Raw genomic sequence first — 22,401 nt, 5'->3', positions numbered from 1 at the left:
GTCAATTCCCAATTCAATAGAGACTGTATTGGATACATGAGCAATGTAGGGTTTTAGCAAGGAATAAAGACTGACTCCCAAGAAATTGAATATGCTCCTCATTGGTTTATGTCTTAAGATTTTTCAAGAGCTAAAGACTTTGTTAGGATTTTGTGGTGCTACTATCAAAAATTGATTCAGAATAATTACAGTGTTCATCATTAAGACTCTCAGTGATTCTGTTCATGGGTATAGTGAAGAACAGAGGGACCAAAGGAGCACATTAGCCTGAACATTTTAGCATCATTTGGAAAAAAAATTGAAGTGAGTAGTGTCAACTTCCTCATATTTGCAGCCATGCTTGCATTTGCAAATCCAATCAAACCCCTTTAATTACACAAAGACAGTAGTTTATAAGGCCTAGAAATTCCAACCAGAGAGTAAGGACTGAGCCTTTTGCATTCTGTAGTGGAAAAATTACTGATAATGAACTCTCAGTATTTCACACACAAATTAAAATTTGTGGTTTTGAAATGAACCTTTGCCAGTAAGCTCTCTCTCTATATATATATATATACTCCTCAGAGCTTGATTTTAAGTTAGTAGACAATGTGAGTTTTGTGTGTGTGTGTGTGTGTGTGTGTATCAGGAGAAACGGAGTTCAATTCTGATTTAAGATACTTGACACTTACTAGCATGTAATCCTGGGCAAGTCACTTAACCCTGATTGCTTCATATCCAGAGCCATCACCAGTAATCTGACCACTGGACCCAGAAGACACTGGAGGAAAAAAATGAGGCCAGCGACTTAGTATAACACCCTCTCACTTACATCCAATTTCTGTCATGGCATCACCTCCCTGATGTCATGGTCCTCTTCAAGAACCAAGGATAAATAACAGCAACAGCAGCATTAGCTAATTCAGTAAAAGTACTAGCCAGTGATAGATACGTGGATGTAACTTGCCTTATCCCATAGCTCAGTATTTCTAAAGCCATGACAATACCTGTAAAAACAGTAACAGCAATCTCTGACATATAGATAAGGTCATTAAAGTTAGAAAGTACACCTGAAAATTTGGGACTTTCACCAAAGAATTTGACATCAACCAATATAAATTTTGTAGCAATAGACTGATCCTTTTATCTGCTAAGTATGATATTGTCGTCCGCTGAGTAGATATGTTTTATTAATTGATGTTGCTAGTTAGCCTCTTTCCAGTGGTCATAAATCTTTTGTGCGCTAACTCATATCCTGGGATTATATTCTTTTGTGAATTTTAGACTGATTTGTACCCAGACATTACAGTAAGAATTCATACAGTCAGATCTACCTTCCAGCTTCGGTTTCTCTTCAAAGGCAACTTCTCCCTGTCATCTGATGGTTGGGTTGCAAATAAATCTTTCACTTCCCTTCATGCCCCTCCCTGGTAGCACTATGGTCATAAAGATTACACTGTAGTTTCACTTACACTGGAGTAGAATTAAAAATCCTTCTCTTGCATGTTTCATCTATATCCAAATTGCTGGTCTCAATTTCTTCATTTTGAATATATATGGATATTTGATGATGTCAGAATTCAAAACTTAAAATTTTTGGCTCTAGAGCTGAAATGTCACAGTACCTAAGAGATTATGTGCAATACTTGTTGCAATCACATACTTATATGTAAATTAAGTGAAGTTATGTAAAAGTACTTTGCAAAACTTAAATTGTTATGTACTTAATTATTATAAATTTATCTAGTGTTTCATAGGTGCCCTAACCAATTATCAAATCATATTTTTAGAACTCTAAACATGAATTTGAATCTTGTAGGTGCAAAATCCATTTCAAAATGTTAAGTTAAAAGCCACAGATTTAGAGAATCTTAGTAACAAAAATCAGCTTAGAAACCATCTAGTCCAGCTCCTTTATATTAAGGATGAGGGAAATTAAGGTTCAATTGTACATAATTGCCTTTAAAGAAGGAAGTGTTTTATTTTGTCTTTTTTTTTTTGATCCCCTGAGCTGGGCTCATAGTAGGTACTTAATTAATTTTTACTAATTGATTGGTGCCTTTGAATTCTAATGTAGTTTAGGTTTAGTGTATCAATATTGATCTGTGAACTACTGCTATTTATTTTGTGTAACTGAGAACATTTTGAAGATTTTATAATACTTAGTGAAATTGACTAGGAAAGTAAGATACTAATTAGAAAATAGCAAACTCAAAAGCCTTTATTTGAAATACTAGTAGTTACAGTTAAGACTTATGCATGTCATATCTCCCTTGCCTTAACCTCAAAATTGAAAAGAAAAGCTAGCGTGTTTTATTGTGAGGTAACTGATACATTATTCTTTGCATAAATCACCTTTTAATTTTGCTGTGAGTTTTACTGCAAAATTCTATTTACTTTTAATATCTTTTTTTGCAAACTACACAAACTCCTTAAAGACCTTGAATTTATTATATAGAATGCTCAGTGATTATCCATTTCTTTGTAGCTAATGATGAAATATTAAAATTTACCATGAATTAGTTTTAGCGCATTGTCAAATTAAGCCAGTAAGTATTTTTATCGACATTTATTTTTGCATATGAAAGTTTTTAACATTCATCCACTTGTATATTTATAAGTTAAACACTTTTCTACCACCCTCTCTTACCCCCTCCCCCCAGCAATAGATAGTCTAGCAAACATTGTAAATGTTCATTTTGTTTAACACATTTACTTATTAGTCATTTTGTGTATGAGGAACTAGGACTGAGGGAAAAGAAAGAAAAACATAGAATATGAAGGAAAAACAAAGAAATTTTTAAAAAGTGAACATAGTATTCATTCAGATTCTGTGGCATTTTGTTTTGTTTTTGTCTGGATGTAAATGGCATTGTCCATAACAGGTCTCTCATCATTGTCCTAGCTTTCTGAGCTGCTCAAAGGAGCCACATCCATCATAGTTCATCAACTCACAATGTTGTTAATGTGTACAATGTTCTCTTGCTTCTGCTCCCTTCACTCAGCATCAGTTCATGTAATTCTTTCCATGCTTCTCTAGAGTTCAACCATTCATATTTTCTTATAGAGCAATAGTATTACTTAGCATTCATATTCCATAATTTGTTCAGCCATTCCCCTAATTCTTTGCCACAAAAATAGCTGCTACAAATATTTTGGAATATGTGGGACTTTTTCCATATTTTATGATTTCTTCTGCATGTAGACCTAGTATTAGTATTACTAGATCAAAGAGTATGATTGGTTTGCTTACTCTTTAGGCATTTTAATTCCATATTGCTCTCCAGAATGATTGGATCAGTTCACAATTCCACTAACAGAACATTAATGTCCCACAACCTCTCCATCATTGATAATTTTCCCATTTTGCCATCTTAGCCAATCCACTTTGTGTGAGGTGGTACCTCATAGTTGTTTTAATTCATATTTCTCTACTCAATAATGATTGGGAACATTTTTTCCATATGATTTTATATAGCTTTAATTTGCTTCATTTGAAGACTGCCTTTTCATATCCTTTGACCATTTATCAATTGGGGAATAACTTGTGTAATCTTATAAATTTGATTCATTTCTCTAGTTTAGAAATGAGATCTTTACCTGAAACACTAGCTGTGAAAGTTGTTTCCCAACTTTTTTTTCTAAAATTGGCATCATTGCTCTTATTAGTGCAAAAACTTTTTTAATATATTCAAAATTTATCCATTTTCCATTTTAAAATGTACTCTATTTCTTGTTTGATCATAAATTTTCCCCCCATTGCTTAGGTCCAACAGATAGAATATTTCTTTATCTGTTAGTTTGTATGTGTCCAAATCTTGTACCCATTTTGAACCTATTTTGGTATAGAGTATTAGATGTGGGTCTGTGCTTAGTTTTTGCCATTCTGTTTTCCAATTTTCCGAACAGTTTTTGTGAAATAGTGAGTTATTATCCCAAAAGCTAATGTATTTTGAGTTTGTCAAACAACAGATGACTATAGTCATTTACTACTGTTTCTTTTATACTTATTCTAATCCACTGGTACATTACTCTTGTTTCCTAACCAGTAACAAGCAGTTTTGATAACTGCTGCTTTAGAATATAGTTTTAGAGCTGGTAAAGCTAGGCCCCCTTCCTTCACAGGTTTTTTTTGTTTTTCATTAGTTCCTTGATATTTTTGAACTTTTGTTGCTATTTTTTCTAGCTCTGTAAAATAGTTTAGTAGTTTGATTGGTAGAGCACTGAATAAATAATTTAATTTGAGTAGAATTTTCATTTTTTATTATATTAACTTGACCTAACCATGAGTAATTGACTTTTTCCAATTGTTTAGGTCTGACTTTATTTGTATGGCAAGTGTTTTGTAATTGTGTTTGTAACGTTTATGACTTTGTCTTCAGAATTAAATTCCCAAGTATTTTATATTGTCTGCAGTTGCTTTAAATGGGATTTCTCTCTTTTGACATTGGACTTTCGTGTTCATATATATAGAAATGCCAATGATTTATGTGGATTTATTTTATTTCCTGCCACTTTGCTGAAATTAATTGTTTCAAATAGTGTTTTAGATGATTTTCTAGTTTTCACTAAGTATACGATCTTATCAGCTGCAGAGAATATAAGTTTTGCTTCCTCTTTGCCAGTTCTAATTCCTTCAATTTCTTTTTCTTTTCTTATAGCTAAAGTTAATTTTTTTTAAAGCTAACATTTCTGATACAATATTGAATAGTAATGGTGATAATGGGCATCCTTGTTTCACCCCTGATCTTATTGGAAATATTCCTAGTTTGTCCCTGATATATTTTTGATTATTGATGGTTTTAGATAAAAACTGCTTATCATTTTAAGGAAAACTACATTTATTCCTATATTCTCTGGTAGTTTTTAATAGGAAAAATGTTGTATTTCTCAAAGTCTTTTTCAGCATCTATTGACTTAATCATATGATTTCTGTTGAGTATTATTGCTATCTTCAGTTTTGTTGAGTGTTTTTCTAATACTGAACCATCCCTGCATTCTTGGTATAAATACTACCTAATCATGGTATATTGCTTGTAATTTCATTAAAATTTTATGTAAGATTTTTTTTCATCAATATTCATTAGAGATATTGGTCTATAATTTTCTTTGTCTGCTTTGATCCTTCCTAATTTAGGTGTCAGCACCATATTAATATCATAAAAGGAATTGGCAGAACTCCTCCTATTTTTTAAAAATAGTTTGTGTAGAATTGGAATTGATTGTTCCTTAAATAATTGATAGAATTCACTTGTAAATCCATATGGCCCTGGAGACTTCCTTAGGGAGTCTAATGATGGTTTCTTCAATTTCTTTTTCTGAAATGGGCTTAAGTATTTTATTTCCTCTTCTGTTAATCTGGTTAGTTTGTATTTTTTTTTAATTATTAGGATATCCTTTAAGGTCTCTCATAAAACCTTTGAGTTAGGCATGGGAGACACTGGCACAGAGCTGCCCAGCAAGGGATGCCCTTATCAGATAAAGTAGATAAAGTACTGAGCTCTATGAGCATGGCAGAATTAAAGTAGCTCATAGAAAATGTGAGATACATTAAGTTTAAAATAACACCCATTCCCAGTGTGCACTTAGACGATTTCTGTCCAACCTGTGGTACATCATTCTAAACTCGTGTTGGTCTGATCACACCCACTATAATTTTTCTCAGATATAGTGATAACAAAAGACAAAAACCATCATTCTCATATCCTCTAAATACAGTTCCTTAACTCTGTTCGGTCCTTTAATTATCCCAAGAGAAATACAATTCTCAAGAGTTACAAGTGCTATCTTCCCTTGTGGGGATGTATACAATGTAATGTTCTTAGCTAGTATCCCCCCCCCTTTCCATTTTACCTTTTCAGGCACCTCTTGAGTCTTGTATTTAAAGACTGAATTTTCTGTTCAGTTGTGGTCTTTTTGTCTTAAAATTTTGTAAGTTCTTTATTTTGTTAAGATCTGAGAAAAGTCCCCAGTTACAGAACAGAGGCACTCAACATGATGGAGATGCAATAGCAAGAGTTTATTAAACTAGCTCTAGCTAGGGTTTCGTCCTAGGACAGGGCTAGGATCCTGGAACCCCAAGTAAAGTGAGGAGAGCCCTTATATATGGTTCAGTAGGGAATTTCCAAGCATCTGCTGGTTGTCTTGAGATAGTGTGGCATGTTATCATTGAATGCAAGTCCTCGAGGCTGTAGCATGGTCCAATAGATGACCAAGCAGAAACTTAGGAGCAGAATTTAGGCAAAAGTTTGTAGGTTTCAAAACTCAGGGTCTTACAATTTCATTGAACTTTCATCTTTTCCCCAGCTAGAATATGCTGAATTTTGCAAGGTAGTAAATTCTGGGTTCTAACACAAGATTCTTTGCCCTCCAAAATATACTATTCCAGGTCTGATTGTGCTTTCTTTGTATTTAAATTCTTTTTGCAATATTTTCTCCTTTATTTGAGAATTCTAGAATTTGGCTATGATGGTCCTTGGAGATTTTATCCTAGGGTCTCATCTGAAGGTGTTCCATGTATTTTTTCAAGGATTATTTTGTCGTCTTGATCAATACAGTAGGACACTTTTCCATAATAATTAACTAAAAGGTATTTTCCAGATTTTTTTTAATCTAGATTTCTGGTAGACCAGTAATTCATAAATTATCTCTTATAGATCTGTTTTCCAGGTCATTTATTTTTCTTAAAAGGTACTTTACATTTTCTTCAGTTTTTACAGCCATTTGATTTTATTTGATGGAATCTTGATGTCTCATAGATTCATTAGATTCTATTTGTCTAATTTTTAATGTTTAGGGTTTTATTTTCCTCATTTGGGCTTTGTGTTTCCTTTTCTAGTTAGTTAACTTTACTTTTCAGTGAATTGTTTCCTTTTCCATTTGGTTAATTTTACTTTTTGCTGAGTTGTATTCCCTTTCCAGTTGGGCAATTTACCTTTTAACTGAGTTGCCTTCCTTTTCCAATTGATTGATATAACTTTTAGCTGAGTTGCATTCCTTTTCCAGTTGGACAATTTTATTTTCTGAAGCTACTCCTTTTTGCAGTTGGTTACTTTTACTTTTAAAGGAGTTGATGTCTTTGGTCAGTTTTTCATAATTTTCCTGCATGACTCATTTCTTTTTTTTCCATTTTTCTTCTTCCTCTCTTCTTTGGTTTTTAAAATCTTTTTTTTTCTTTTTTAGGTTTTTGCAAGGCAAATGGGGTTAAGTGGTTTGCCCAAGGCCACACAGCTAGATAATTATTAAGTGTCTGAGACCGGATTTGAATGCAGGTACTCCTGACTCCAGGGCCGGTGCTTTATCCACTGCCACCTAGCCACCCCCTGGTTTTAAAATATTTTTAAAGCTCTTGTGTGAAGTTTGTATTTGAGTTCAATTCATAAACTCCTTTGAGATTTCTCCTGTAGGTAATTTGTCACAGCTTCCTTCTTCTGAGATGGCATTTTTATCATCTCTATTTAAATAGTAGCTTTCTATGCTTAGCGCTCTTTTGGGTTTTTTGTTGGGGTTTTTTTTGCTCATTTTGATTGTTGAACTCTGTTCCTGGAGTGTATACGGAGTATAGTCCCAAGTATTTTTGTGCTTGGGCTGGAGTCTGATCCCTGGCTTATTGCTTGCAAAGATGTTGTCTTTGCAGAGGTTTGTTTCCTCCTTTGTGTCCAGGTTTTGCCTGCATTGGTCCATTTCCAACCCAATTCTGTCTGTTGCCCCAGTGTTTGCAGGGTTCAGACTTTGTCTGGAGATGGGACCCTCCCTACTGACTTGTTATCTAGCTACCAGTGCCTGGGCTGCTTGCTATCTAGCTGCCAGGACCTGGACTGCCTTGTGGCTAGAAGCTTCCAACTGGCTTTTCTACTTTCCCACCTAGCTGGGCTTTAATTCCCCTTCTCCCCCTCCTCCACAAGAGACAGAACTTCACTGAAGATCCTCCATGATGTCTACAGTTGAAAACTTGTTTAGATTTTTTTTTTGGTGGGATCTGTAGCTTTAGTATCTGTAAAGGCTTTATTTAATGTTGTGTAGGGAAAAGCTGTGGGAGCATGCTAGATTCATACCTCCATTTTGACTCTGCACCAGATATTGACAATAAAGCACTGTGTTAAGGGCTAGGGATAACAAATAAATACAAAAAATAATCCTTTTCCTAAAAGAGAAGGTAGTGTTTTCCAATATGTTTTAAAGTGACAGGTTTCCTTATAGAAATAGAACTTGTAAAAGTTAGTGTACATATGAAAAGCCATTTATCCAATCAACTGTAATATAACTAAAGGATACTGGCATACCCTTTGCTTGCATTAACTGATTTCTTGAAGACATGACTTTGGATTAAAAAATGCCATAAGAAATTTATTTACATATAATATATAGCATGGCCAGAGTTAAGCAGAGTTTTATTGTAATGTCTCAAAAAATAACTAACATCTTTGTTGACTTTGCTTTTCATTTTGGGTAATCAGCAGAATAGTTTCATAGCACAGTTTTGACATGATCATTGGGGTTGGCTTAGAATGATAACATAATTGATCCAGAGCAATATTACATAGGGTTTACTTATTGTCTTTTATATCTCCTGTATTGACTTGTCAAATCAATCAGTATCTTTAGACTCTTGAATGAAGAATAATGATTCCAGTGATTCTTGTAAGATTGAATATACCACATAGTATGTGTATAGAGTTAGAGGAGAAGAAAGAATACTTTCCCCTCACCCTCAAAATAGATGGGAAATATTTCCTGTTCCTGTAGTATAGTTCTGGAATTTTCTTCTCAGCTTTTATTGTGTTACTTCAACAGATCTATCATAGATTGGTATCCATATTCTATCCTCATTGTTTAGTCCATCCCTTTAGTTTAATAAGAATATTCTTACACCATTTTAAATAAATATGATTTGATCAGAAGAGTACAGTAATATTCCAAATAATTTCAGTATACTTTTAAAATTAATCATGGTAGTTCTATGATTTTAGAATATAGATATTCATTTTACCTATGCAGATCATATAACCTTATCATCCTTTTTGTCCTCTGCAGTTCAATAACTAAATTTCTGCAATTTAATTTAAATGTGTCTTGAAGGTAAATCATGTTCAAAATGCTTACTGTAATTTGTTTAGTCAGGTAACTGTAAAGAGCCATCTGTAGATTTCTCAACTACATTATTTGTAATTCAAGTGAGCAGCTGGAAGGCTACAGATGACAACACTGACCTCTTGACTTCTCCATGGAGAAAAAATATAAATTTAGAAGATGATGCTCTTATTTTCACAACATTTTCATCAGTTATGTTTTTTAAAAAAATAGTAATTGGGATAATCTGTTTTCAAATAAAGTTGAGAGAAATTCCCTAAATGCATCAATATGTAATCAATTATTTTGCTTCTCCATGTTACAACTATTTATCATTACCAAAGAATTCCATTTGAAATCAGATTCCATTTGAAACTCAAAGATGAGGAAAACTTTGGGAACTAGAATAAATTTGAAAGTTCTAAATCATCCATGTTGATTGTCATTGCTTTAAAAGGAGGTTGAAGTTCATATTAAAAGTTTTTTCAGCCCCTCTCCCACCTTGAGCGAGGTGTGCTATTTATTGAAACGTCTTAATAAAAACCATTTTTATTACTCTAGCCTAAGTATTCACAAGTCATTTATAGCAATTTGGGTACTCATTCCAGGATATTAATGTAAATCTCTTCTTCATTAGTTTCCTGGAAGAACACAAGAAAATAATGTGTGCAAATGGTTTGAATTCAAGCCCACTTTCTTGGTTTTCTTTACTGAGGAAATATCTCAGAGATTCCTGGGTAGATTGGCCCGGGTTTGGAGCCAAGAGTGATTAAAATGTCTAGGGGAAAGAACTGTGGTAAGGAGGTGATCTCCAGAGTTGGTGGGGTGGTGACCAGAACCTCCCTGACTGGTTGAGAAGTCCTCCAGGCAGAAGATCTATCCCAAAGGAAAGGCCAGAGGATAATAGGGTGCCCTAAAGGGAAAGGAGGGGGGATTTGGGTTCCCTCTCCAGGAATTTCCCCAAAATCTTAAAGCTCACCAAAGGGAAAGTTGCCAACAGACACCTGGGGCAAGGGAGCCTCATGGTCAGTAGCCAGAAGGAAGCCGATTGGATCCATTGTGCTGTATGAGTGAGTTTGAATGTTCCCACAGGGGTGCGTGTGTTTATTCTATACCCTGCCTTGTGTAAGTGTCTGTGTTAGATATTTCTGGGTCTGGGGACTACATCTAAGTTTTAAACTGGGGAAGCTGGGAGTTGGGCCTAGGAGTTTCACGAGGTGGGGGAGGAGGAAGTAAGTCTTCAGTGTCTCCCTATGGAGATCAGCCCCTCCTCTCACTGAGTAGATGGTAGCTGTGCTGGTTTCTAGAGTTAAAGAGAAAAAGGGGAGGGAGACTTTTAAAGAGAAAAACTGGTTCAGGGAGAGTTTAAGAGAGAAAGAGATTTAAAGGGAAAGATTGAGAAGTTATAGGAGGGACAATTTCTTATTTTTATGACTGTCTGGGAAAGACCCCATGTTTCCTCTCTGGGTTGGATAAAGGGGCTGGTGGGTTGCACACATGGTGGTGGTCTTGATTCCATCCACCATCTTATAAAGACTTGAACTCTAAAAAGAGTTCAGCTGAGGAGTGCCCTTGCCCATGGTGGGTGGATGGGGGGAGAGATTTAAAGTGCTTAAGCCTTAAAGGAAAGACCCAACTACAGGTGTGATATGTGATTGGGAAAGGAAAATATAAAATCCAGGATTGTAAACACATTTATTGGAAGGAAATCATGTTTGATGAATGCCTCTGCTCTGGCCACATGGCATAAAAGTGATGATTGTTTTTAAGGTTTCTGAACTGGAGTTTTGGGAATCACTCTGAGGGTTTTAAAAGAGGGAAATTAATATTGTTACATTCTGACAAAATTTGTACAGAATGGGAAGAATTAAATCTAGATTGTTAAAGTAGTTTGGGATTTTAAAATATTGTAACACCTTTGAGTTAAACGAAAGTGGTATTGTGTCACTAAGAAGAAAAACACAAAATTATGTTATCAGGGATATTTACTGATTTCATTTTAATGTTAAACCTAATGATAACAATTGTATTTTTATGTTGGATGGAGTTTTTGGAGTGTGACAGCTGGATTCTCTGTGCAAGGTACTCTAAAGCTTTTATCAACCTAAACTGTTGTGAAGTTTAGTTGTATACTTGATAGCAAACTAAATGAACTGAGGTTTCATCTACTGATTTAGTCCTTTGCTATCAGATTAATTATGGTATAAATAAGAATTGCATTGGGGCTTTAAATGTATCATATACTTATTATATATATGAGATTAGATTCTTAGAGGATCTGGGTAAAACTGATGTCGGGAGCCAGATGGATGATTGAACAAATAGCAATTGTGTAGTTCCGCTGTAAGGAACTTATTGATGAGTAAGATCAGTTATGTGCTATTCTTTTGTAACTGCAAAGAGATTATATTTGCAATATTTGGTTATCTTTTGTGAATATATAAGCTATTTAAATACTGTAATGTTAAAGCCTGGGATTAACATGTGATTGTTTTGAAGGGGTAATAAAGGGAAATGTCAAAAATTATGACCCTTTTTTGGGATAGATCTGTGGGTTCATGAATAATGTAATAATGGAAGGATTGTTTTGTATAATTTAGTAATTTGTGTGTTATTCTTATTGATGTTTTGTTATGTTGGAATTAATAACATATTGTAAATTTAAAGTCACTTAAGATGTTCTAATAGTTTTAAAGAATTCTGAAAGTAATAATTTGTATATTGGGGGACTGCAAAGTGGAGCAGTGGATAGAATACTGGCCCTGGAGTCAAGAGGACCTGAGTTCAAATGCAACCTCAGACACTTAATGATTACCTAGCCGTGTGACCTTGGGCAAGTCACTTAAGTCCAATTGCCTTGCAAAAAATAATAATAATTTGTAAGTCAAGGATGGCTAGAAGCTAAACAAATTTATGTATAGAAGTTTCTGGCTATATATGTGAATGTATATATATGTTGCTTTGAAGTAAAAGCACCTATGTAATATGAGAAAGATAAACACAAGAAAAGTAATTTGAGATTTTTCTGTGATAATATTTAACTCAATTGTTATATGAGAATTTAGGAGATGATAAGCAATCTCCTGTCCAAAGGAGGTGTTTATTTGTTGTAAAATACAACAGGCTAGAAGAAGGGGTCTCTAGCCAAGGGGAATTTGATACACCATCTTTATTTTAGAGATAGAAAGTAGATATGATTTCAGACAAAGGGATGTGGGTCTGGAGATCAGAAACCTCGAGTAAGGGGTAGGAGATGAGGTATGTAGGGCCAGTCACAATTAGAATTCCTGGTTTTAGCAAGGACCCAGGAAGGACACTTAGAGCTTTAGGTAGGGAATTCATTAATTGGGACCCCATTAAGACTATAATTGTAATTTAGTGAATTGGACTCACTGGAAATTCTAATTGAGTAAAACAACTATTTTAGATCATGGGACTTTTAATCAATTTTCTTTTTATGTCAGATACCAGAACGATCAGCAAAAAGGGAGTGTTACTGGGTCAGTGTGTTGTTCTTGGAGCCAAGGAAGCCAATAGGCTGAAGATGTTGGGTGACAGGAATGTGCAGTCGAAGGGGCAGCTTTTCAGTATGGCCTGAGGCTGAACCCCTTTGATGTGATTTTCCCCTAAGTGATATTTGGATAATGTCTCACCTGGTAGAATAAATCTGGCCTAAGACATTTGACTCTTCACATGACCTCTGCCTAGACACTGTCATTCAAAAATTATATCTATAAAGGAATTTTCCTTTGGTGTCCTGGATCTTTTTTATCTTTATAGTAAAATGATAAGCAAATCTAATAAGAATGTTTTAAGTCAAGTGGATTTAATAGCCAGATAGGTTAGGTGTGTGACTCTGATACCTGCTATCAGCTACGTGTTAAGATAGGAATTGAGTTTCCATAATTTGAGGGGATATTTAGTTAACAAGAAAGGGAGATTTTTAGGATAATTACAATTTCAAGGTCTAGTTTAAGGAATGTGAGTTCAATAAGTACATTAGGAAAAGGAAAATATGCTATATTTGGGAATATTTCAGGGGAAAAAATCATTTTGGTTAAGGATGTTTAAATCATTATTGTAGTGAGAGCAAAAGGTTAAGAAATGCATTTGTTACAAGCTTAAGTTAGTGTGGTAATTCTCAGTGGAGTTTACTCATGTAGTAAAACACTTATGGAAGTTTATTGTGTTAAAGTGGAGTATATGTCAATATGACAGTAAGGCAAATGTAAATTGTAATAAGCTCCAGAATCTCATTGTCTTGTGATGAAAATGTATTTTGGTCTGAGTAAAATGTTGAGCAGTTTCTTTACCAGAAGATAAAGTCTCAACAAGTCACCTCATCTGGAAAGGATCTTTTTGGAACCGATTCAGAAGATGCAAAAGGACACTGGATGTCTCCAGGGAAGAAGAGAAGAAAGAAAAGACATTAGACCAATTCAGCTCCACCATCTCTTGCTTTTGTGTACATTGTTTAGTCAGGGATCTGTACCTGTAACTTCCCCTTGATTCTGTGTTAGGGTCTGAGAAAAATCCCAAACAGAGATGCTCAACACGATGGAGATGCAATAGCAAGGGTTTATTAAACTAGCTCGAGCTAGGGTTCCATCCTAGGACAGGGCTAGGATCCTGGAACCCTGAGTAACGTGAGGAGAGTTCTTATGTATGGTTCAGTCGGGGAGTTTCAAGCATCTGCCTGCTGATTGTCTTGAGATGGTGTGGCGTGTTCTTATTGGATGCAGGTCCTCGGGGAAGCCCCCCTGTTGCATGGTCCGACAGATGACCAGGCAGAAACTTAGAGAGATGACCAGGCAGAGACTTGGGAGCAGAATTTAGGCAAAAGTTCATAGGTTTCGACACTCAGGGTCTTACAGGAATTAAGGCAAGAGTTCATAGATTTCGACATTCAGCATCTTACAGGAATTCAGGCAAAAGTTCATAGGTTTTGAAACTCAGGGTCTTACATCTGTAAGTATGATATTACTTATGCCCCAATCCTTATGGAAAGGAGAGGCAGGGTGAAGATGTTCTCCATTGAGAGAAAAGGGGGAAGATTATTAGGTGGCATGATTATATCCTACATGAGTCTGTATATGCTATCTAAGGAGATTCCTATCTCTGATTTAGAGAATTAGGTGTTAGTAATGGTGGGAGAAGAATCCAGCTGGCAGAATTCAATGCCAAGTCTTGTGGTGTGGCTAACTGTTGGATTTGCAGTGGTCCACAGCAGTTTGAAAATTGTCCAGTCCCCCTGAGTCCTGCCTAGATTCTCAATTCCTGGTCAGAGGTGCACTGTGGCATAGGATTCTGGTGCAGAGGAGAGAAACACCAGTGGTATATGACTGAGACAGTTCAGGGTGACTATTATTTATACCAGTCTGGCCAGGATATTTTGGAGGAAGTAGCAAATGGCTGTGGACTTATGTCTGGAAGCAAGGTACATATAGCCATCTGCCAAGGTTTGGTCAGGGAGTTGTTATCTAAACTTATGGACCTGCTATCTGGGCACAGGATGGGAGTTGGGGCTATGGAACCCCAATTCATATCTGATTAGATTCTAAACTATAGTGGAAATAATTACCAGTTAGATAGCTAGGGTCCTGGACTTGCTGGCTGGCTGGCTGGCTTAGTCATGCAAATAAGAGAGTTAATCAACATAGAGTTGTATTAGACAATTATTGTTTGGAGGAGGAGTTTGTGATAAATTGAACCTATCAAGTTACTGCCTAAAGATAGATGACAATAGGCAGGTAGTAAAAGATATCAGAAAATTGGCATGTGCTCCTGCACAAACCTGGAAAGTAGAATGGGTCCAAGTCTCTAATAATGAGGAAGTAAAAATCTTGATAGGAGAAAAAGTAGTAATGTCAATATCAAGGATTGTGATTTCAAGAAAGAAATCACTAATAAGGTGTCCAATCCCAAATTCTTATTATAAAAGAGTGGAATTGTAAGGAATATGGGGTTGTTTGGGTTCCACAAGAATGTGAAAGGAGAATTGTTAGTTTACATTACAAAGATTGGGTTCTGTCTTTATTGCCTATGGGCAAGGTACTGAGTTAAAGTCAAAAGATTTAGCCTCAGTCTGATCAAAAACTGAGATTAGGCAGGGTGTGCCCTGCCTATTTCTAAATTAACCTAGGGTCTTGACCTTTTCCTTTGCACATGCTCAAGGAGGTACCATTCTTGCTCAGTATAATGAGCAGGGAGGGAAGAATGTATGGAGACCAACTTATCAATTAGATTGTGACCCCAGCCTGTGATTGGCATGAAGGGACAGAAATAAGGCCTTTCAAAGTGCATAAAAGACCTAGCATTTTGGAATTTCCTCACCCCTCTCCCGCCTTGAGAGAGGTGAGCCATTTATTGAGAGGTCTTAATAAAAAAAAACATTTTAATCACTCTAGAAAAAAAAAGATTTTTCTTTGGAATTATATTTTTTTCTTGGAATTATTTTGATCTTAAATATTTCTTTATAGGATCATAGCACTATATATTTAGAGTTAGAAAGGGATCTGCAGATCTCCTTGGTCATTTAACCCAAACTTGCCCCCCCACCCCCTCATTTTTAACTGATGGGGAAACTAAGGCAAAGGCAATTAAATGACTTGTCCAAGATCACTCAGACTAATTTGAACTTAATTTTATTTGACATCAGAACCTCTAGATTGTTCTACTACAATTCTTTAGGTGGTTTTTTTTTGAGTTTACTCTTAGGCTTTATATCTTTCTTAGAAAGAGGTCTTTTTTTAAAGTTCATTTTTAATATAATGGTTGGAATATTACCAGTTTTAAAACTTGTAATTTTTTCCTCTCTAAATCTTAAGCCCAGAAGAATAAAAGGTAGAGTTCTTTGTTACAGTAATGAAATTACACTGCTCTGAAAAAATAGCAATGAATATGAAGTACACTTTGCTGAGGTGATTGGCTTTACAATCCTTTGTAGGTAAAGGTAATAAAGTTTTTTAGGTGTATAGAGCTATGTAATATCCTGCAAAAATCTACATTAGTGTAATAAAATTTTAAGTCTGTCAGGACTCTTATCTCTTCACAAAATCTTTCAGTGATTCATCTTTATTGGGAACAATACTAGAAGAAATCACTGAAATCCAAATCTGAAGTAAAGAGTGCCTAGTCTTAGATTATGTTAATTAGATCTGCTTGTAATATTGGTGCATTTAGAGGCAGGTACAATCAAAATCCTGCAGAAATTATTTTACATTAAGGAGACTTTACATAACAAAACCAAAAAAACATTTCATAAACATCTACCACATTCCAGGTGCTGGGGACACAAAATAATACAGCCTCCAAACACAAGGAGCTGACATGGCATTATTGGTGGAGAGATAAGACATGTATACAGATATGTATGATACATGATATATCATACTTGTTATAGGAAAGGAAAATGAGAGATGTTAGGGGAAGAACATTTTAATTCTTAAAGTTCTTCTTTGACCCTGTTGGTTTTTTATTGGTATGGGTGCTGTTTCCACTACTGCAGGTTGCATCCCCTCTAACCTTCTAATTCTCTTGCAGTTCTTTTCCATATCTTTTCATAAATTTCTTTATCCTATATGTAGGAGGTCTGCTAAGAGGGTACCAGTGTAGCACTCAGGCTGCATTTGATGTGTCACTTTCTTGAACTATGACCAACTTACCCCTTTTTACAAAAAAAATAATAAATGAGCATTTTTATGCTACTTACATGTAAATAATCATTGATAATATTATTCTAACATTGAATCTCCTGTGACCTTTCCATTATTTAGCATCTTACTTCTTCTGGGATCATAGTAGTCATATAATATTAACTTGTTTGGACCTTTGTTGGCAAAGAGTTGTTTGGGTTAATCAAAAATGTGTGTCTGTGTGTATATCTGTGTTTGTAAAATCAGAGGGTTCTTTTAAACACCAGAACTTATCTACAAAGATGAAATTATAGATCTAGACCAAAAATATGTATAATACTGTAAATAAAATCTTGGATACATACTGTTTGTTGTAGGTGAAGAGTGAGCTAAATGGTTAAGAGGAGAATCAAATAAGAAATGCTTCAAGTGAGAGAGCAAGATGCTTTTTTAGTAAATTGTTCAGTGTTTTTATGACATCAAAGTCTCAGCCTCTAAAAAACAGATAAATCTTAAACAGTACTGCTTCATATTATGCCTTGAGAAAAATAGATCTTATGTATTGAATCTTAAAATAGACAATGAGAACAAAAATTGACTAGTATGGTTTCATCTCTTTTTTGGAATATTGGAATGGTCTTGATTTCTTATGAACTTATTTGTATGCAAATAGGGTTTTTTTGTTTGTTGGGGGGGGTTGTTTGTTTTTTTTACAGTTTTTGCAAGGCAATGGGGTTAAGTGGCTTGCCCAAGGCCACACAGCTGGGTAATTATTAAGTGTCTGAGGTCAGATTTGAACTCAGGTACTCCTGACTCCAGGGCTGGTGTTCTATCCACTGTGCCACCTAGGCACTCCCAATGTAAATAATTTTAAAACCTGTGTAAAATCATAGAATTTATAGTTAGAAGAGGCTGATCTTTTCATTTTTCATATGAGGCTATGAAGGCCCAAAGGGTTAAGTGCCTTGCCCACGGTCAGACTGCTAGTAAGTAGCAGAGCTAAGATTTGTACCTGTTAATCAAATTCTGAACTCTCTCTTGTACAATTAATACTGAAAAAATAGGTAAGAAAATATTGTAACGTTTACTTCCAGTCTCTGAGACTTCAAATTTCTGGTTAGGTTATAGATGTCTAAGTAGATCTATTTAATACCTTAAAACTTCTGCTAAAGATACCTTGATACCTTTTAAGCAGATAAATTGTTAAGATAATGGATGCAGCTGGGTGACATAATGGATAATTCTTAGCAGTGTATTTGGAATCAGGGAAAGCAGAGCTAACATTTTCCTAGATACCTCTTAGCTATATGATTCTGAGTGAGTCATTTAGCCTCTCTGTGCCTCTACTTTCTCATTTTTAATGAGGAAATGGACTCGCTGTTAAGGTTTATTCCCGCTCTAAATATGTGACCCTATGAAACATTTAGATAAATCAAAAATACAATTTTATGGAAACAGTAACTTAGTTGGAGGAGAAAAGTTATTCATTATATGTTTCAGCCATATAATATTCTCTGTTATTATTGAATTTTAACAAATGGGTAAACTAAGGCTAATCTCTGCACAAGATAACATTTATTAGCAGGAGCATGCATCCTGTGGATAGTAAATGCATCAGTGGCTTACCTTCATTATGCCAAAGATCCTTTTATAGAATTTGGGGGATACAGAACAAAGGATAGAACTAAGTAGATGACATCATGGGATTAGGGCAGCAGATTGGTTGGTTGCATCCTGAGATGCAGGGAACATCATTGGTTGAAAGGTTGGTTATGGGAATTATGAAACCATCTTCCCACCACTCACATCCCACTCCTGCCCTCCTTTTTCTTCTCATGAGACTAAGAAGTACTGAGTCCCAAAGTGAGATAGTGGCCTAGACTTTTGGACAGCAAACTAGACATGATTGAATGTTTGGTGGACCCAAACTCCCTTTCTGTTCACACACATTCTCCAAAGTCAGGTAAATTCTTTTTTTGCTGTTTTGTTTTGTTTTTAGGGGTCTTTTTGCAGGGCAGTGGGGTGAAGTGACTTGCCCAAGGTCACACAGCTAGGTAATTAATATGTGTCTGAGACCAAATTTGAAGTCAGGTCCTCCTGACTCCAGGGCAGGTGCTCTATCCACTGTGCCACCTAGCTGCCCCAAGGTAAATTCTTTAAAGCAGTATATTGAAGTTTTTAAACTTAACTCAATACTAAGTTCAGAGACAAAGAATGATGGACAAAATCAATTAATGTAACTAGAATCAATAGGAAAATGATACAGGATTATTCTTAATATTCTCACTTTTAAATTCAAACAGGAAACTTGATAACAAAAATTGTTTTAAATCTTTAATGTTATACTTTTTTAGCGGCACACAAGAAATCCCTCTAAGTTTTAAGCTGCCCTGAGACTGAGTTCTTGAAAAAAATGTAAAATACTAATAATTAGATTGCAGTTGTTTTTTGTTTTATTCAGTTTTGACCAAGAACATCTTTTGTTTCAGCTGTAATTCTATTTCATTAGAAAGATTTAGAATATTACAAATACACTTAGCTAGCAAATAGCTCAATTTTCAATAAAAGGTATCATTTTATCTGTATTTATTTTTTAAAAGTTTGTGTTTACTTAGTAGATAATAAAATTCTTGACATCCTAAATAGCCAAACTCACAATTGCTCTGTGATAATTCTCTTTTCAATTTTACTTTATAGATGAGTGCATCGTCACAAGAACATATCTGTTCCTTCACAAGTTCTGGTTTTTTAGTGCTGTCTATTATTTTGGCAACTGGGCCTTCATTGCAGTAAGTCTATTTATCACTGATTATTCCACTTCTAATAGAATATCTTTAAACTTTTCTCTTATTTGTAGAACAATAATGTCATTAAACTTTAATGCACTATTTTCAACCTCTTTTTTAATAAAGCATTTTTTAAAAATTCACAGGTCTTCCTAATTGGATTAATAGTATCATGCTGTAAAGGGAAGAAATCAGTCATTGAGGGAGAAGTAGATGAAGATGATTCAGACTTAAGTGATGATGAACCATCTATGTATTCTTCTTGACAGCCTTTCTCAAAGGTTAATAATTGTCCATTTAAAATTGATTGAATATAACATTCATGTAAATGATTAGCCTGAGTAGGGTTGAACTGACTCATTTTCATCAAAAGTGGGAGCATGGATTTATCAAAAAAGTATGTATTTTGATGTTTTTGAATATTATAGTGCCATAGCATATTAATGTTGAAAATAATTATAACAGTATATAAATATACATCCATTTGATACAGTGAGGGAATGTTTTCAGGAATTTTTTTCTCTGATGTATAATAGTGTTGAAGTTGATTAAAAATCTGAATTTAATGCTCCCCTTTTTTGTTGCTATTTTAAAATGTAATTATCACAGGTACTTGTGCCTTTAACTTTCTGCAGTCATATGGAATTGTAAAATGTCTTTTACTAATTGTCTGTTACCTGATATTCATATCAAGTGGTAAATAAATATTGCTCCCAATATAAAGCTTCTGTTTTTCACTTACTATGTAAAATTGCAGTAAAATAAAAAGTGTATTATAGTCACTAAACCATCCAAATGAAGTTTATGCATAAAGATTTTAATGATTTTTCTCTTCAAATTGTAAATACTAATATGCTTGTAATTGTAATGCACTTGGTGAATCTGTTTATGCTTGAAACTATGACTCCCTAAAACTCTTATGCTACATTTTTCAAAGTTTGGTATAATATAGACTTTTGGATTATTAAAAGTACTTTTTCTTAGCTAAGCTTAAATTTCAAGTTTCTGTATTAAATGGGGTCATATTTATCAATGCCAATGATACTTGCTTCTGAAAAGTGGTTAAAGCTATGGATCAGGGATTTTTAAAATAGCACTTATGAAACAAAACTGTTTTGTTTTATTATTTAACTGAAAGTAAATGTCTCACTCTAAGTGTGAATAATAAGTATATTAAACTCTTATGTAATGTGGGGGAGAGGTAGAGGAATACAGTTATTTATCAATTCTGATTAAATAAATATTAATAAAATCTTTAAAAACCAAGTTAGCTTAATTTGGCAGTCTCATTATTATGAGACTTAATAATACGGTAATTTGAGGATTTATCATTTCATCACTGTGGTTATCTCCATCTCTGAGCATCACAATCCCTTTATGCCTTAGTTGTATACCTTTGTGAGGTATTGGGAAAATTCATTACCTTGAAGTCATCACCAACTAAGGCTCTGCCTCATTGGACTACACTGGTCCTCTCCTGGGACCTGATCCTTTTAGCTTGCATTCCCCCATTAAAGCCTTCAGAAATGCAACAGCATCTCATTCTGTATCAATGTAGTACAAACTGACATTTCATTTCCAAATGAGAAAGCCAAGGCAGAGTGACATTAACCAGAATTATAAAATGTAATGGCATTATTTCCTAATGACACTAATAAATTTACTCTGCAAAAATCAAAGTTAAATCTGTTGCTTGGTGAATGACTACTGTGTTCTTAATAGCATTAATTGTTAAATGACTTTCTTAACAGCAAAATAGTTCATCTATTCTTGGTCATATAGTCAAAAAATTGTGTGGGATGTAAAAAGAATTAACAATGATCAAAGGCAATGCATAATAACAGGTCATTCACACAAGAAGGATTTTAGTTGCCTTATAAGCTCAATATGTGTATATGTATGTTTATGTTTATATGTGTGTGTATATACACACATACATACTCTAAATATGTCAATTATTAGGAGTGACAGCTTGTTATCAGTGGAAAGTCAGAGGTTCACAGTTCAAATTCTGGTTTTATTTATTCCCTATGTGACTTTAAGCAAATGCAAAATTGGGAGGCCTTAATTTCTCCATCTGCAAATAAAGGGGTTAGACTGGATATTAATGAGGTTCTATCCAGCTTTTAGTCCCCTCATCTATTGCTAAACATTAGGGGGACCCAGGGTGCCATATAATACTTAGTAAAAATTAAACTGTGTTTACATTGGGTATGTTATCTTAAATTCATTTGATGATTCTTGGTTTTATAAATGAATAAATTGCATTTTTGTCATAAAGAATTCCTTAAATATAACTATTAATGTCATAATGAAGATCTCATCCCTAAACATGTCTGCCTTGCCCACCACATTCTCCAAAAAAATCCACCATAAATCACTTATTGACAGTGATTTTGGCTAATTGTGGATAAGAAAAAAATGTCTCAACTTTCCATTAGTGATAAATTTTAATATTATAATGTTTTAGTGATCATACAAATTAAGTCTTATTTAGCAAAGCCTATGATGGCTTTTAATTTAGTAAGTATTGTTTAGTTGTCAGTATTTTCTTTTTTAAATTGTAAAATCCTTTGAATTTAGACTATACTGAGATAGTGTAAAGAAGAGGGAAGAATCCCTTCCAGATTTCTGAAGTCTAAAATAGAGTATCTTCAAGTACAATATGAAAGTCAGAACTTGAATATACTCCTGCACCAAGCTATGTCACAGATAAGAAGGAAAGTGTCCCCAAACCTTAAGGCTTCTGCATTGGACCCAAAGTTTCTGTGGCAATATTTTCATATATTGAAATGATAAAAAGAACCTCACCTCTAGGGTGCTTTTGTCTGCATTCTTTGCAATTCTAAATTGAATATGTATGAATTCACCCCATTTCTTTAAATTTGTGCAATCTCTCTTCACCAAAGGAAGTATTTCAATCTTTAACCATT

The 22,401-nt window shown here is 34.5% G+C and overlaps 1 protein-coding gene across 2 annotated transcripts in view; it reads left to right on the top strand.

Moving 5' to 3' along the window:
• Nucleotides 1-21,147, top strand: part of LMBRD1 (LMBR1 domain containing 1) — a 201,901-nt gene extending 180,754 nt beyond the window's left edge. For both annotated transcript variants that reach the window (XM_074237297.1, XM_074237298.1), the window contains exons 15-16: nt 19,380-19,471; nt 19,615-21,147. In XM_074237297.1, the coding sequence (XP_074093398.1) occupies nt 19,380-19,471; nt 19,615-19,734 (212 nt within the window). In that variant the 3' untranslated portion in view covers nt 19,735-21,147. The remainder of the gene's footprint in view (nt 1-19,379; nt 19,472-19,614) is intronic.
• The last annotated feature ends 1,254 nt before the right edge of the window (nt 21,148-22,401 follow it).

This window comes from Macrotis lagotis, chromosome 5 (genome assembly GCF_037893015.1).
Source record: "Macrotis lagotis isolate mMagLag1 chromosome 5, bilby.v1.9.chrom.fasta, whole genome shotgun sequence".
Classification (NCBI taxonomy): domain Eukaryota; kingdom Metazoa; phylum Chordata; class Mammalia; order Peramelemorphia; family Peramelidae; genus Macrotis; species Macrotis lagotis.
The sequence above is the reverse complement of the archived record's forward strand: the minus strand, read 5'-3'. Positions and strand labels throughout refer to the sequence as shown.